Below are 18,158 nucleotides of genomic sequence, written 5' to 3' on the forward strand. Positions count from 1 at the left end.
CTCTTTCACCATCCGCAGCGCTTCAGACCCGAGTGGTGGTCGATACTGTGTACAAAACTTACGGTTATAACTGGGAAAAAATTGGCTTTAAAATGTTGAGCCGAGAATTACACAAGCATTATGAATAATGCAGCAAGAGGAATTGTGATATTTCTGAACTATTCCACACAATGCTGGAGGAGATTTTAAAAAAAAAAACATAAATCCACCAGAAACATAAAATCCAATCAATGTTTTCTTAAAGAAGCTGATAGCTAAAGCTGATATTTGATATTCTGCAGGCAGTTACTCCACACTGACCTACGCTCGCAGTCGATAAAGCCCCACTCCCCCCCTCGCTCCCTGCGCTCTCTGCCAGCTGTGCTCTGGGCATACTGAACCTTATTCTGGGTAACATGATCACCACCAGGGTGGCACTCACAGCAAGGAAGCATCTGCTGTGGGAATGTGGAAGCAGGACAACTGTGTCCCAGTCACATGTTATTATGTGTGATGAGCAGCAAAACTGTGTAGCGCATGACCGCCGCTGCTGAATGGCAGAGGAACGCCAGCATTTCTTCCTTTAACTGCTGACACAGTCACATTTTGAGAAATCAATGTGGTTTGCATGACTGCTTGTCAGCATATTTTTCAAGGCTAATGAAATTCCAACATGTCACTGCATCACAGGACTAGTCCTGCGCATGGATTGCCACAGCTTGTTTTCACTCTGCTGCCGATCCGGCCTCTGTCCACCAACATCGCTCGACGCCAAAGTCATTGGGCACCTCTCCTTAGTTGTTGGTCAAAGTCCACAAAAAGCCCCGGACTCCTCCTCTATCTGAAACGGGCAACACTTTAGCTTTGTGCCAGTGTGAGCTCCCATCTGCTGTCCTGGCATTGCACGCGCACGTGTAGATTAACTACCTCATCTCGCTGCATGCTGATCCCGGCCAAACCCGGAGCTCGCCCAAAACACGCCCATATGACCATCCAGGTATCTCTGGTGTGGCGTGGCCCGACGGAGGTGAGAGGTCAGACAGAGATCAAGAGCCTCCCAGGAGAGTCACAATAGAGTGTGTTGTAATCTAAGCTCCGGGTTCATTCATAAAGCCTTCAGACTTACATGGCTTGCCTTTTTAAACACTTTTTATTGCTTTGTAACCTGAGACAAACTTCAAACACACTAACAACAACTAGCTCCAGTTCCTTCACAGGTAAATGCAGTTAGAGAGGTGAAAGAAATGTATCCAGCCAAAAATCTGGCCTGAACAACTCTACCCACAATTCAGTGCAGCAGCATACCCCCCAATCCCCTGGAGGACATGATGTATTGGGCCACACTCCAGCAGCTGGGCTGGAGGTTTATGCAGGAAGTCGCAAACAAATTTAATTGTTTTGGGGTTTTTTTTGCTCAGCACCCAAAAAGGCTTATGATTAATTATTCAGCGAGTCTTTCAGCGTCCCTGCAGTGAAAGCAACATCTGTCATTTATTTAAAGCACACCAACTCACTGGGAATCAAGTCACAAACACATTATGGTTTCATGTTTCCATTGGAGAGTCTTAGCGCACCTGCTGTTTACAAAATAGAGCATGAAAAAGTCTCATAGTAAAGGTTGTCATCCTTGGTTTTTTTAGCTTGCAGGAGCTTAACGAACGTACCGCAACAAATTAGCTCTTTGTCTCTTGTTCAAACCTGGAGAACAGGTTTTTGTGACTGAGTCTACATGCAGTAGCCTCTTCCCACTAGGTGTACAAAAGATTTTTTCTTATCTAGGGTCTGTTAGTTTAAATGTTTTAATCACTGCTTATGACAAATTTTAAGAACTTCAGTTAAAAATATCTGACTCTCAGGACTTTTGTTCCTTGTTATTCTGGCTCTAACAAATGCTGTTCAGTTAAATATTGAGATGACCCTGTAAGAATACATGATGTAATTATATAAAGAGTGTAAGGTCATACTCAGTTACCCCTTTATGTTGTGTATAGGAACCCACATTTTTTACAGTTTTAGGACTAAGGGTCCCTGATACCACTATAAACAGAAACAGAACGCAGTGATTTACAGATCCAATCTCTAAATACTGTCTTTTTTTATTGAAAATTGCACAAATACAACAGGTCAAATGTTAAAACTTTTCTTTTTCTTTTTAAATTTATTCTTTTTAATAAAAGTATTTTGAAAAAGCTGGACCAGGGCCCCTACTTCAGGAACCAGGTTCACCAAGATGAGCTTAAAATATAAACTGAGTTGATTAACTCAAAGATCTGAACAGTTTCCTGTTCCTAAAAGGGCGATTGGAGTTAGTCCAATCAGCTGCTAAATACACTCACCTTGAGTTAAGCGTGTGCATGAGTAGAGAAAGAAAGCCATCATCAATGGGGCCTGATACCATGATTCACTATGGGAACAGGTTTAAAAAATAAATACATACCTTAAATACCTTAATTTTAATCCAGTGGGCTGTGGACTATGTGGCCACTCTCATGTCATCATAGATCAAATAACAGTTTGATATTAAATGCTTAATTATTTTAAACAGTCTTTAAAACAAGAGTATCCCAAAGCAAGGCTATGTTAGGATGTGCAGCTAGAAAGCAAAAAGAAGCTAAAATAAACACAAGTTATCGTAGCCACTGGTAACCTCCAGGTTGCCTCTTTAGGTCCCTGTGCAGGTGCCGGATTCTTGTCTCTCAGCAACGAGCATTTGTGTGTGCAACAAACAAACATAAACATAAATAAAAACCCAACCCAACTAGAGCTTATGAATGGGTAATGGCACAGTTATGAACTAATATTCAGGAGCTAATTTGTTCTAATCCCTTTGCAGCAGCTGCATGACGACTGCTGAAGAACAGCTACTGCAGGGATGAAGATGGCTCTCACACACAGAGGCAGACTCACTCCAAACCCCCGAAAACGGTCCAACTTATTTGTGCGTCAGCTATAAACACTTTATTCAATTTCTTTCAGCCATTTAGAAAAGAATCAAGTAAGGGGGAAACAGAAGTGACTAATCTCTCTCTCTTTCCCCCCTTTTGGTCAACAATGCCAAATTACAAAAATCAGTAAAGATCAGTCGTTATATTAAATGTGTTCAACCAAGTGAATTAAGAGAGAATTAAGATACAAAGCACAAAAGCTGCTACAATGGGTAAACTGGATTTAACATAGTGACTCATCTACACAAAAGGAGGTACGTACATCTAGCTGCACTTTTTTAAATTGTTGTTGTCGTTTTTTAAGCAACTGGTTAAATTATGCAAGTTACTTGTGGGGTTCATCAGTGCATGGGAAACAACTGAACAATCTGAGAATAAATGTTCTTAACATAAATATGTATGCTTATAGATAAATAATAATAGTAATCACAGGATTTCATCATCTACAAGAAATGATAACATGAAACGATTAAGAGAAACCTGAGAATTTCTGACACCGAGCACAATAGCCAATAGTGAATGGCCATGATGATGAGACCCAATTGTTAAGTAGAATTTTTTGCACTGACTCAGGAATATTTCACAGTTGGATCTGTTGTAAAGAACAATACAAATACAAAACATGATCCAGCCGTCAGACCAGAGCAGTCAGTGGTGTCGACCTGTCAGCCACCTCAAACATTTGGCCCATTAAGAAAGAAAAAAGTACATCAAATAAGAAGAAAGAAAAAAAAAAGGAAACACCCTGAGCTGCTGAACCCCTTTTTCCAAGCAAGAAATACAGAAACATTTTACTTTTCAACATACAAAATGTGTCTCTTCAGTTCCTAAACTCTTACTTAGTGTTGCTGAAAAAGGTGATGCAACACAACCATTATTACTTACATGCAGCATACATGTAAATAATGATTTTCATGATCTGAACATAGATCCACGTAGAGAGCTTCGTACATAATTTAATACTATACTAAGTGTGTGTTAACACTATGACAGTCTGGGAGTCAAATTCATCCCAAGGACCATGCTATGCTCAAAGAAACTAAAAACCCAAGAGCTACATCTCAGACGCTACAGGCCTCAGTTAGCATGTTAAATCTTAAAGTTCATGACACTTTTTTTTTTTTTTTTTAAATCACCTAACAAGTACAGCTCGTTTTGAAGGTTTTTCCAAAAGACAGCTTCTCCTAACTAAAAAGGACATGACAACACAGTTTAGGTTTGCAAAAGTGCATCTGAATAAGTTACAAGCTTTCTGGAAAAATGACCTTTGGACAGACGAGACCAAACTAGAGATGTCGGCACAGCACCACGTTTGGGAAAAACCAAATGCAGCAAATCAGTAAAAACACCTCATACCAACTGTCAAGCATGGTGGTAGAAAGATGATGATTTGGACTCACTTTGCAGCTACAGGACTGATGCACATTACGATCATTGAGTCGACCACAAACTCCTCTGTATACCAAATTATTCTACACAATCATCCCAAGCACACCACTAAAGGTACAGGAGAGTGGCTAAACAAAAAGAAAATATAATCAAGGTGTTGCACGGCCTAGTCGAAGTCCAACCAGAGTCTGACTGAAATGCTGTGGTGGGACTTTAAGAGAGCTGTGCATACATGACTGCCTGTAAACCTCAGTGAACTGAAGCGACTTCCATCAGTCATACAGGCGAGCATACAGAATGAGCACTTCACGTTGTTGTAGAAGCACCTTTGGCAGCAAACTACTGAGTCATGCAGTGTGCTTAGCTTTTCACAGGACTGCAGAGAGTCGTGTGAAAACTTTCTTTGACTGTAAATAGGTGGCATGCATCTTCTCATCTAACCCCTGGCAAGAGGCTGAATAAGTTTCTCTTATTTCCTGAAACCATTTCTTTGAAACAGACTTCAAACAGCAGTAGCAGTGAACCAGACTGAAAAAACTCAAATCGCTGCTTTGGTACCGAGGCTGGGAGAAGAAAGACTGACGAAGCACAAAAGACTTATTTTTACAACTACATTTATTTAAAAAAAACAAAAACAAACAAAAAAAGCGCCCAATGTCTCACCAGGGATGAGACAGTTCATGGAGACAGTTTTTAAAAGCATACAAACCAGCAAACTGTTAATCTAGCAGCATCCAAATGTTGGAATCTCCAAAATCATCATTTATATATTTAAATATATAGTTTTGTTGTCGTTTTTCTTTTTTTTTTGCCCCGGCAAGCTACACACTTTACAACATACACAGAGCTTCATCTCTCCTTAGTGGAGAAAAAACAAAAAACAAAACAAATACCTTTAATAAAATAAACAACTTTAGGTTAAATAAGCTTAAATAATAGTGTTAAATACAAGACACTTCTGTGGCAGGTATGTACAGAAAATAAACACATTTGGCATTGTAAGTGTGGTTCACTGGCGCTTGCTCTAATGCTCTAGAAACCACTGCATAAGAACACATTTTCCTGTGATAAACTACACACACACACACACTCACATAACCTCTCTCTCTCTGACACACACACATTTTTTTTTTTCCTATCAGTGAGCCACAGACAAGGCGTGTGTTTACAAAAAGGACTAAAAGCAAGGAGAAACAATCCACCGACAACCAAGAGTTTTAGGCACAGTCTCTTCCTCGTTTCATAAATACACGTCAAATACAACTGCGACTCGACAGGAACTCTTCACGCTTGTGGTAACTTCTTTTATTAAAAACAAAAAATTTAAATAAAAAAACCAAAACAAAACACAGTTTTGTAACTACCACTTTGTTATTGCTAGGACATTGTGACAGTGAAGGGAAACTAGTGACAAATGTGCGTAGGGAAAAGCACCTTTAAAACATCAAAATTACTGCCATGTGACCCTACATTACAACACAGAGGAAAGGAAAATGCGGAATTCATCAGAAACAAAACAAAAACAAAGAAACAAAAAGTCTGAAAAACAGCAAACCTCAAAACTTTTGCGACTTTGGAAACCAGAAAGCAGGAGAAGAAAGAAAGAAAAAAGATCTCAGTTGAGCTACATTCATTTCCCCCCCTCCCCGCCGTACGTTTCAAGAGCGCCACATGTGGATTCCTCTTGGTGCAAGCAGACAGTAAGTACCACTTCATTATTCCTCCCCTCCTCCCTCTCGCCTCGCCCCTCTATACTTTCCTGTGTCCGTGACGGCCGGCACAGAAACAGCTGTGTGACAGTGTGTGCAGTATGATACAGTACGGCTGAGTATACAGTACAGTAGACCGATGCGACATACGTAGGTAGGTAGATTATATGTTCACTACAGTAAATGAGCTTTACATTCCTCTACTGTAAGAAGATCCCGTGGACAGGCGGGGCCCTGGGTCGTCTTTCTTGATTCCTCTTTAGTGCTGGAGATGGAGGTGGGGGTGGTGTTTCCCCAAGAGCCTCGTTCACCAGTTAAATCAGACACGACCCTGCGCTTCAGACAGAGGACGATCCCAAAAGTAAAAGTCCAGATCGGGGTTTCAGGTTTCTCACCCAGGACTGCACGATAGTCTCCAAAACATGGGGTTGTTTGAAAGCGTCTTGATTACTCTTGGGAGCTGGTAATGGTTTGTTTTATAGTTTGTTTGCCTGTGGATCATCTGGGAGTCTTAAGTAGGAGTAGAGTGGGTGCCCGTGAGGAATAAAGGCCATCATGCTTTCTCTCTCCCTCCCTCGCTCTGTGTCTTAGGGTTTCTTGTCGATGGTGTGAAAGAACCACTCTGTGAACTTCCTGAGCTGCGCCGCTGCGGTCTGGCTCTCCTCCTGCAGTCGCATGTTGTCCTGTCTCAGGTGCTGCACCTCTTCCTGTAGCATCGCCTTATCCTCTTTCTCCTGAAAACAGGGCACACACACACACACACACACACACACACACGTGAACACACGCAATCAACGCGAAACACATGAGGCAAAAAATAAATGGATACAAAAGAGGCTGATAAAAGCCCCGCTATTACAAGAACATCCGTCTTTCGTCAGCGTGGTGTAAATGGGAGGCATTAACATGGCAAAGCAGCCCTTCCTCTGTTCTGATAAAAGCGCATTTCCTCTCTCCATTTTAAGCACATTAGTGTAGGTGGGGAAACGTTGGGCTGGGACACAATAAGAAAAGGAAGCGGGATATTGAATTAAGTGGATGAGTTTGTATTACACAGACCTCGGGGCACGCATTACTCCGTGTCTGCTCATCTGAGCTGTGGGACACCGACATGTGTAGTTTGCTAATGTGCGAAAGGAGCGCACCAAGGTGACAAAAACATAATCGACAAAAGGATGACGCGGACTCACCTTTCTGAGGTCGTGCTGCAGCTGCCTCAGGATCACCTCTAACTGGTTGACTTTGCCAGTGAGTGTGGAGGGGGAGCTGTTTGTGGGGTAACACAGAAGAGGACTGTGCCAAGAGTCATTTATTTACACGAAATGAAACAATAATGACAGTTTAGCTAACAGTCAATATTCACTTAGTTCTTGTGTGTGTGTGTGTCAGTGAAGCTTACTCTGCTCCCAGCGCCGCTCCTTCCGCCTCCACCACCCGTCTGGTCAGCTCTCTCGAGATCTGCAGAGCCTCGACCCGCTGCATGTCAGTCATGGTGCAGAAGGACGCCACGCGCTGGTCTGGGAAAAGAACAGGTGAAGTAATGGGTCATGATCTGCCTTTGACATCGAAAACAGGAAATCTGTTAAACTAAAACAGAACAGATAAACACACTGGCACACGCATTCCCGAGTGGATGGGACGATTCATTCATGGCTTGTATGAATGGATGGCTCTGGTTTAGTGCACTTGCAAAAGCAGTCCTGCCTTGCTGAGAGATCTATAACCGGACAGCAGGGAACAAGGTAGTAAACAGAGCATTTCTAGACTACTACAGATAAAGTCAGTCCCTGGGGTGTTGCTCCAGTGCCCTCACCCCTCCAAGTTTCCTCTGACAGCTGTTTGGCTCATAATGGGCTGGATCCCAGGGAGCTGTAGGACACCAGTCATGCTTGTTTTACCATATCAGGCCCTTAAGCTTTGTCAAAGCTCCATGGAAAACCCAAACTTGGCATGTTACCCTTGGGGCCTGCTCAGTTTTAAGGCCTAATGCTTGTTTCTTTAGAAACCTGTCTTTCTCAAGCCCTTATCTGAGGCTAAAGATGGGGTGGGGGGGTGGGGGGGTGGGGGTGGGGGGTGGTTCTGCATATTCATAGAAAAAGATTAAGGAAACCCTTCCATTAATTTAGCCCCCAAATGAAAGCTAATCCACTCGAAGACAAAAGCTGGCTGAGCCCAAAGTTGGTTTTTCAGATGAGTCAGGGACGGGAGAGCAAGTCTTCATTTGCATATGAATGAACATCTTCCTTCATATTCGATGGCTGCATCAGAAAGATTAAAGACTTCTAGGAAAAGCGGAGACAAGTGCAGAAAAGCAGCTTGCCGTTTTTGCGTGACCCGGGGTTCATACTTACTGGACAGAAAGACAGATTACAGAGAAGAGAATCTATGCTGCACACTGCATGCGAAAGCATTCAGCGACTGCACCAACATGCTTTGTTGTTCAAATCTACAAAAAAAAAAAAAAAAAAAAAAAAGCCTATTTTCACTTCCATCTGCTGCTTCTTGCAAAAGTCAAAGAGAGCACAGTAGTTTTAATTTTTTCAGTTTGTTTTTTTTTTTTTATATAGTGCAAGCATCATAAAAATGAGCCGTCTCTCAGGATCCACATGACTAAGGGTTATGAATGTCGTGAATGCTTTACATCTAAGCCAGCCTCTTTCCCCACTGGCTCTAAACAAAGCTGGTTAAACATACATGACACAATGGCAGCCCCGAGCCACTTTCTGCTCGGCAACAAGGCCCCTGGTTTACACAGCGTTTTTTCTGGGCCAGCGCGGCTGCCGTGACAACTGCCTTGCCGCTGCCACTCAGACTGTGCATCAACTCTGCTGATTCGTCTCTCGTTAAATGACAAGACTGCGGGCCGTGCGGCAAGAAATGCATCAAAGGAGAATCTCCACAAAAGACTTCGTTAATTATGACAAACAAATGATTACATGCTATGTTGCCTGCTCACTGGTCCAGGGTCAAGGTGGAAAAAAAGAAAAAAAAAAAAATACTCATGGCATGTGCGCAGGTCTGTGATAAATGGGAAATACACCGGCATGAGACTGGTCCAAAAAAGGTATTTAAATTAGAAAAGAGATTACGATGCAAATGAGTGGTTTAAATGTACGATTGGGGGGGGAATAATCAGCTTTAAGTTTTTGACAGGAAGACAACCTATAAGTCTACATGAAAGCTTCATATCTAAATTTCTCGTCCCAGAGCTGAATACCAACAAACCCCCCGAAATGGAAAAGTCTGTTTCTTTCAGAAGATCACATTCGGACCTGGTGGTCAAGAGGGGAGCATAAATCATCCCAAACTTAACAAACGAAACCTTAACCATAACAGAAAAGCAGCAACACTCTGAAAACCCGAATGATGACTTGCTGGCCTTATGGTGGGAAGATTAGCTCCATGTCAGTGCTGAGAAATGATGGCTTTGTTCTTAATAGGAAATTGCAAAGGGGCCTGGGGTAGAGGTGCAAAAAGCAGGAGGATTCCCAAAAGTAAGCTCCGGAAGCACTTAGGAGCAACTAGAAGAAAACACATAGCTCACAAATCTGCACATTCAAGCAAGCGGGCACTTGCAGATTACAAAACACACAGTCACACACGCTAAGCAGCCAGGAGGAGGGGGTGGGGAGTAGAAGTGGATTACACAAGGTGCCAGCAGCTTCATCCAGGCTGGTTACCTTCGAAGGCTCGTGCTGCATCGACCAGGTGAGACCAGTCCAGCCCAGAGGCAGTGTCAGGGAGGGGCATGAGGCCCGGGTCGCTGAACTTGGACCTGTCCGCCAAGGAGCCGTCAGAGAACCAAAACTCATCTGCAGAGACAGGCAGGCACGCCGATCAGTGTCTAGGCCTGGCCTGAGTTTAGGGCTAATCGTTGAGTCACCCATCAGTTTGCATCAGACAAAAGGGGTTAGGGGAAAGGAATGGGGAGGGGGACGTGAGGGGGGGGAAGCCAGAGAGACAATTTGAAGCGGGATGGCTTTTGTCTAGCCTAACTCCTGCCAAACGCCTAATCTATATTCGCTCATCTGGCGAAATCCTCCAGCAGGTTGGGAACCTTTTGAAAAGCCAAGTTCTGGATTTGTGTAACAGCATGATAGGCAAGAGTCACATTAAAACCACCTTCTCTGTGTGGCACTCGCGAGTCGCTGTCTTAGGGGCGATAAACGACTTGTCTAAGTGAATGTCTTCATGTTTCAATCAATAACTCCTTTCCCTCCCCTCTGTCCCTCCTGCCCCCCCTCAGCCCTGAAAGACAGAGAATGCAATAAACAAGCTCCCACTCTGCAGAGAGGCATTTAGAAAAGCATGAGTGGAGAAGCAGAGAAGAGACACAAAGAGCTTGAGGTGACGCTGACACTCTCCTTTCAATTTACCCAGCGTCTTGGAGCTTGAGTAATTCACTGTTTACCAAATTGGGGCTGCTTCAGTACGGGAAAGGGAGAGCCTGTGCTCTCAACTACCCTTCAAAACAATCAGGAATCCATCAGACTGACAGGCAGAAGAGGCCGAAGAGAAAAAAACCATCTTTCCAAAAGCCATTTTCTATCTAAGGACAGCAGCGGGAGATGGAAAAGGGATGGTACGAAAATGAGACAGGAGGGACAGAGAGGGGTGGCTGGCAGGGACTGATGAGTGAATGAAACATTATGTATGACAGACATTGTGACATTCCTCATGGAAAAATAGGCATGTTCATGTCAGAGATCCTAAAGCAGCAGGCAGGACATCACACCTCTCATCGCTAATACATATTCAGTGGATGCTGGGAGACAGTGGAGCAGGGAATATTAGCCAGCAGTGACAGGTGTCTGCTTAATGCAGACGGAGCGGCAGGTCCCTTGCAAGTAGTGAGCAGCCTCACCCATTTCCAATTAGATGACTATATTGAGGAGTGCTGCTGGAGTGTGTACCAGTTGTGCTTATGATATCAGCAAGGACTCAAGTGGCTCTTTGAACGAGTCTCGATATCCTGGCTCTTATCCGGTGCCAGAGAAGAGGATTGATAATCCAGCAGCGTCACTGAGAAAAGTGTGTATTAGCCTTCCTGTCTTCTGTTTGTGTGTTTTTTCACCGAGCCGGCCCGTCGAGCGTTTCGTTGGTGTACTTACTCCGCAGGTTGGACGCGCCTTGGTTGTGGATCATGCGAGGCGGCAGCGTGCTGTGGTAAGGTGGGGTGGTGCTGAATAGGATGTCGTTAGGCATGGCTTGGTCCAGCATGGAGCTGTGCGAGCTGGCGTACGACGAGCCTTTCCGGTTACTGGACACGCTCTCGTCGGACAGCGTTCGGTACAGCGAGCGTCTGGGGGACAAGCTGTCCACTGCTGATACCTGAGAAGATCAGAACAATTTGTCAAGCATTACTCATAACAAAGAAAACAATCCTAGATGCACATTCCCCATGCTCTGCCTTTCCTCGGCACAGGAGGCATACACGATTGGGCGACTGGGTGGGCTAAACGGGGAACATCCGGGGGAGAGGTGGCAGGAATCATTTACAGTCTATGCGTTCAGGAAAATGCAGTTGGATTGAGCACAGCTGGAGAACGTCTGGAAGACGGGGAATAACAGGGCTGGAGGAGGTGGTGACAGAAGCCACTGCACTGTGGCAACAAGTAGTCGCTGAGTTTAATGCTAAAGCAGAGTGCAGGTTTCACAAAGCGAGACGGAAAGGAAAAAAACATGAGGCAGTCGAGAAGTCTTTAAGATGGTGAGGAGGATACAGACAACTGGGTGAACTAACCACAGTGTCGTATACATGTGTGAGACTGACATCTGGACAATTACAAGGATAATTGTGGGTAATTTAACTTAAACAAAAAAGCAAGTATAAAACAATATTCTGTCTTGTGTTTGTCTGCACATCTGAAGTTTGCCTGCCTTCCAGTATTTTGGTATAATAGTGCAATTAGAGAGCTCATATAGCAGAGACAAGCAGGGGCCAAATCAGAACGATGCATGCTGTGATCAAAGAGAGCATGAGGTCAGAATAAACAATTATAAAAGCTGTTAGGGCTTGAAAAGTAGCATCACCCTGAGGGGATGTCTTTTGGAGAGAGAATTACATGGGATATCACTGCAAAGACACCACTGTGTTACAGCTGGCCACAGTTTTGACAGAGCATCTCCTCTTTAAACCCAGAAAACCACAAAGCCAGATCCCATCCGTTATGTTGCTGTTCAGCTAACATAAATGCAGCAGCAGTGACATCAAAAGTAGCCACAAATGATATGCGGAGCATTTGGCCAGATGGGTAAACGTCTCCCCTTGCTTCCCAGCTGTAACCTACACTAGACTAGTAAACCCGCAAAGCCAACACCCAGCCATCTCCATTTCAAAGACAAATCCCACGGTGAGAATTTAACAAACATCTTGTCTGTCTTTAAAGTGAGAAATATATACAGGAATTCAAAGCAATGCACATCTACTGCCTCTAAAGACCACCTCAGAGGCTTTAGCTTGACAAGGTTGTCTCTTATTGCAAGTTTTCCCACCCAACTTTACAAGATTAGACTCCCGAGGCTCTCGCTCATCAAAACAACTTTAAAACAGGATTTGCTGATCCTATATAAAGCACAAGAGCGCAGATTTAGAGCACCCATAAATGGAGTCACGGCAAATGAAAGCAATTCCAATTGGGCTTAATGTTTTTCTTTATAAAGCAATCTATTTAGTACATCAAAACAAGCTCTCTGAACACATCCTGGCACTGGTTAACTGTACCTGCTGTGCACATTTGGAGAAAATACTGTATTAATAAAACCTGCAAGATTATTGACTATTATAGTATGCCTAAATCCACCTCAGCTGGCAACAGTCTCAGCCTGCTTCGGGGCTGTACGGGCTTTGAATTCTTTTGTAGAGCAGCAACACTCTTATCAGTCAAAGCAGCAGTGGCACATCCACCTAGATTTTCCTGATTTTCCCGACTTTTTTTTTTTTTTTCCCTTCGCTGCCCGCACCAAACAAAGACCCAATGACGTGCCACTCGGGAGGATGTGTTGGACAACCACCTTTTCAGATCGTTCTTCTTTCTTTCCCACAGGAGGTTCAAAAGAGGAACACTGTGGGCAAATAAGCTGTGAACGGCCTTTCCTTTACGTCAGCCACACAATGGTCTGCCTGTCCATAGAAGGTCGTCCCAGCGGACACTGTGGCTGGCAAGGAAAATCTGTCTGCACCTGCTCAGCCACACAAAGAAAGGCCACGGGCGAGTACCGGAAATGACACATGCGTTAACCTTTACTATAGAATCTGTTTCATTAACTGACAAATCATCAGTTCAGACTGTTTTATATAAGAATTAGAAATAAACCAACTGTGTTTCCAGCACCATATAATTACTGTGATTTGATGACTTTATGTGCCAGCTGATGACTGAAAACACAGTGAAGCTGCTCCCAGAAAAGAACAGTATGTGTTTATTGGGAACATATGTGTATATGCTTTGGAGTGCCTGGCCCCGTGCCCTCCCAGATTGTTGCTCCGCGCACTACATTATCACACCGAATCTGACAGGAGAGTGTGACAGCAGAGGTCCTGTTGCTCGGTGAATCTGACAATCAGTGCACCTTTGTACTGGCTACTTTCTTTATTCGTGGGAAGCAAAGTTACATCAATATTATGTGTATCCAAACAAGCTCAACACGCATGCTTTCATTTGAGACAGGTGCTGACGCTGCCTAGTTGTCTTGCAAGCGCCAGATTTTGTAAACCATAAGCTCGATGGTTGGAGGCAAGACAAACGAATCAGTGGACTGCTGCTTCGTGTTAGGGACGAGGCCTGTCTGTGACAGAGGACATGCCCGTCTTCTCCGGGGAACTGAAGTGCATTTGTATTAGAATTGAGCAGCATCCAAGAATAACCCATTTGTACATCTCCAGAGTCCCTTCCTGGTACATAATGGATGGGGGGGATGGTGCAGGGAACTCGAGATGCAATTAATAGAGACTGCAGGACCCAGAAACATCAAACATCGATGTGCTCTCTGGAACTTCCTGCCTTTAATCCATGACATCCCGACTGAGTAAACTCAGCCCCTTGTTAGAAATTAAATTAACCAAACACTGTGCCAGTCAGTGGTGACTGAAAGGGTCCTGTGTCCAGAGAGAGAGTGAGAGGGAGGAATCCTATCAGCAGTGCCAGCATATGTTTGTCCTGCTTTCACTGGATTCCCAGCAAGAGATTTTCAGGTCTGGTTCTGCACTGGATTTATTCAAAAGGAGGAAGTCTGAGGTTTTTGTAGATACATCGTGTCAGTATAATAACAGAATTGTGAAGTGACATTTATTTGCATATTACACAGGACATCATAATAATGATAAATTAGAGGTTAGGGTTTCATTAATGCCCTCACCTTGCGACTCCTGTCTTCTCCTGGCGGGCTGTCGGGCAGCATCATTTTAACGTATTCCTCTTTCGAGAGTCTCTGCAGAGATTTTCCATCCCGCTCAGTGGCCTGGAGCCGGCATGCGGCCTCTTGTGCGTACAACTGCCTGTAGATGACACAGAGGGCAAAGAAGAGCATGGCTCATCACTAGGGTCACACAAAATACATCCCAAGGGGGGCAGCCTTGGAGCCATCACAGCTTGGGTTCAGAGGTAATCCCAGCTACTTAGAGAACAGGGACAGGGATCAGTCTTATCATGCCAACATCAGGCGCTTCCCTGCTCCATGCTAGTCAGGTGAATGCAGGATAACGGGGATGGAAAAGGACCAAGGGAGGGAACTTATTTCCAAATCTTACCCTGTTCCACATCACTGTGCCAAAACCATGATTACACAGGCTGCAAATAAAATCCAGCCAAGCACTGTGAGAGGTAGAAGGGAAAACAAGGGTTTGGGACAGAAATGACTTCCAGAAACAAGCGGAAAGCACCAACTAAAGGAGTGTTCACAACAACAACAACAGAGGGAGACATGAGAGCTGTTAGACAGGGCTGGAGAAGGACCCACAAGAGGTGACATGTTTTGTTAGCAGTGTGGTTGTCAGCAGGGTTTTTTCTGAGAACATTTAAATGATTCTGAGGGTGTGGAGAGTTTACGGGAGAGGTTACAGGGCACGGAAGATGTGCCCGACCAGGCTGGTGAAGTCATGTGGCTGTGAGACCTCTGCTTTAAGTGAGCAGCCTGAGCTTGACACACTGAGTGCTGTTGGCAGGCTGTTAGGTGGCCGCAGGGAGATTCGCTAGATGGTTAGACGATGGGACAGCCTAGTTATGACGGCTACCTCCAGACACTGTTGCTGAGAGCCGCACTGTATTAAGCTTTTGGCAACACGGAGAACAGTTCCTAAATATATGTACCGTGTTTGCTCTATTGTGTTTGGCAGAAAAACAAGTGCAGTTAACTGAATTTTGTACACTCGTTGTTTGATGCCAAAAACTGCAGCAAAAAGTCCTCTGTTTTCCCACTCTACCTTGACCTGTCCATTTTCGCCTGAAGTAATTGAGCCATAATTATGAGAAAACTGGAACAACATTAAAGCCCTCATCTTTGGAGTTAAATATTACTCTGCTGTGCACTGGCATCTGTTAAATGCCTACAGTATATAATTAACTTCTCAAGGGGCAGTGAAAAAGAAAGAATGTACGTTTTCATCCACCTGTTTTTAATACAAAGTCTGAGAGCTTGTGAAAAAGATGATAAAATTATTTTAGACTTAGTCCAGTTAGAAACAGCAGAGAGATCCAAAAGAGAAGGAAGTATAAGTGTTAATAGCTGTTTGATGCTTAATATTGTGATGCCTTCTTTCGTTTCTCCTATCATGGACAAGCCATAGATGCAGTGGTGCACAAGATTCTTTGTTTTTCTTTTGGGCTAAAGACTCTTAACAGTGGAGAAAAATTTTAAGGACCCCACACATAATGTAACCAGCCATCCAACCATTCAATTCATTGTCTGTCATGCCAATGTGAGGTTGTCATGGGGTACACAGGGTACACAACCTGGGCAGGGCGCTAGTCTGTCGCTCCGCTAACAGAGAGAATGACAATTTTTACACCTACAGCTATTTAAGAGTTTGCTCTGGATTTGAACGCAGGGCCTCATTCTTGATGTGAGGTGACGCTGCTAACCGCCACACCACCATGCCTTCCAGTATCTGGACTGACTCAAATATTTCTCCACGCTCATAGGTTAGCTGGCTAATATGCCGAGCTAAAATGTAGCAGAAATGGTTCACAGCACTCATAGAGAAGCAAATAGTTTAATCGCAGATAGAAAAGTGTTTCTATTGGCCTTCAGATAATGTGAGGTGGAGTCATAGCTATAATATGCATGTATAAAGCTGGGAATACTCTGTCCCAGACGAAACATAACCAAAGGGAAGCAATTGTGATGATAGCTTTGGTTGTGGTTATTAAAATTAAACTTCTAATAGAGATTTAAGCAGAGAGACTGAGAAGATATTAGATGGACAGTACACAGCAGTATGAATCTGTAGTGGAAATGTCACAGTCACTCATGCACAGCTGGTTGCTGTCCACTTTGAGCATGGTCCACAAGGCAGAACCAGCACTTGACACCGGAGGAGTGGGGGTACAAAGAGGGCGGGGCAGTGTGCGGGGTAAGCAGGCGGTGTCAGATCAGGACCACAGGGTTCACTCTTAACTGTGTACCTTGAACGCTCAGACAGCATTGTGAGAAGGAAGGTTAACAAGCTTTCCGCTCCTCTGAAACAAGAAGCAGAAGCAAGAAAGAAAGAGCCCACGGTTAGAAGCACCATTACACATCCAGCCTCACACACAGCATTAGAACAAATGAGAAAACTTTTTAGAATTGGGGGGAAAGAGAAACTTCATTATGTTAGGACAATATCTGTGAGTAATATTAGGCCATTTATCACGAGGCGCTGTTATGTAAGATGAAATAAAACGGTAGGAATATATAAACAAACAATGGGGTGGGTAAACTGAATTACGGAGCTTTTTCATAAGTCGGCAGAAGATGACTTCAGTGCATGCGATCAATCACACAACCGTAAGTAGCAAATTTCACAGCCTAAATGAAATTACTTGGGAGCTGGAGCACGGGGTTCCTTCCAGGGCAAAATCTCACACTCTCTCTTGCAAAACACGCCCCGCTCGCAAACATCCTCCAAATCAGTGCACACAGACAGACACACACACACAGCTACACTCACACCGTAAAAGCTGTTTCGCTTTCACCATCAATGGCTCTCTGTTCTCTACAGCAAAACCATTTAATCACCCGACAGATACAGTCAGTCATCACTGCTCACACAGACTGAGGATTGCATACATTCCTCTTCTGTGCGATACAGGCTATTGTGCAGATGGGCGTCCTCAGACTACATGTGCGACTGCGTGCGTGTTCCTGTGTGTGTCTTGATGCTTGGCTCCCACCAGAGATGGTCGAGCCTGGCGATCCACAGGGACGCGGCTTCACGGGAGCGATCATAAACCGTAAGTGACATGTGCCAAGTGTATTATGTCCGCAGCTTCACTGAGCTTATTTATTTTGTGGCTGTCTGTTTCAATCAAGGCCACTCTGTGTAGGCTGATCGTGGCGTTGGGTTTGAGGTGGAGATGCAGCAGTAAGACGGAGAAAAATGTGCTGACAAGAGCGCGATTAAAGGGTGTTTTATTTAAATGTGCCTACTAGCTAGTGATAAAATCGCTGTGAAGCACGTGAGCTGAAACCTCTTTGTTTTTGTAGTTTTTTTGCACATTTGCTGATGTTCTCACACATGCTCTTCTTGCTTTCACCCTCACATACACTCACCCACACTCTGAAATGTTGGGAGGTTCCTCAGTGCTGTGGGCGGCATCATCATCATCATCATCAGTCGCCTTCGCGCCCACTGTGAATTTGCAACTGGACTGTGTGCGTGCCTGTCCACAAGCCTCTGAGCCAGGCCCAAGCCCGGACCCCTGTACCAGCTCTGGCCCTGAGCTGCTGGTCTGGGGGATGGTGTACACCTTGGAGGAGTCAGCAGACATACAGTATCTGGCACCACGGGCCAGGGGACTGCCAGAGTGGTGTGAGCCACTGATCAAACAGCAGAAAGAAAAAAAGAAACAGAAAACAAAAAAAAAGGCATAACATAACTCAAAAGTGACCACAAAATGAATGAGTTTAAAAACAGAGAAACAAAAAGAGGCAAAATCAT

The 18,158-nt window shown here is 44.3% G+C and overlaps 1 protein-coding gene across 3 annotated transcripts in view; it reads right to left on the reverse strand.

Annotated features, from left to right (window-relative positions):
• Positions 1-4,966: 4,966 nt before the first annotated feature.
• Positions 4,967-18,158, reverse strand: part of sipa1l2a (signal-induced proliferation-associated 1like 2, genome duplicate a) — an 80,945-nt gene continuing 67,753 nt past the window's right edge. For 2 of the 3 annotated variants that reach the window (XM_085368841.1, XM_085368839.1), the window contains 7 exons: positions 17,771-18,037; positions 14,381-14,519; positions 11,134-11,353; positions 9,703-9,834; positions 7,422-7,539; positions 7,213-7,288; positions 4,967-6,756 (listed from right to left, as the gene is read on the reverse strand). In XM_085368841.1, coding sequence (XP_085224967.1) covers positions 6,610-6,756; positions 7,213-7,288; positions 7,422-7,539; positions 9,703-9,834; positions 11,134-11,353; positions 14,381-14,519; positions 17,771-18,037 — 1,099 coding nt within the window. In that variant the 3' untranslated portion in view covers positions 4,967-6,609. Of the gene's footprint in view, positions 6,757-7,212; positions 7,316-7,421; positions 7,540-9,702; positions 9,835-11,133; positions 11,354-14,380; positions 14,520-17,770; positions 18,038-18,158 lie in introns of all 3 variants that reach the window. The other variant, XM_085368840.1, reaches the window with a different exon arrangement.

The sequence above is a fragment of the Diplotaxodon limnothrissa genome, linkage group LG13 (assembly GCF_057381915.1).
Source record: "Diplotaxodon limnothrissa isolate DT_005_m linkage group LG13, D_limnothrissa_male_GT1.1, whole genome shotgun sequence".
In the NCBI taxonomy this organism is placed as follows: Eukaryota; Metazoa; Chordata; class Actinopteri; order Cichliformes; family Cichlidae; genus Diplotaxodon; species Diplotaxodon limnothrissa.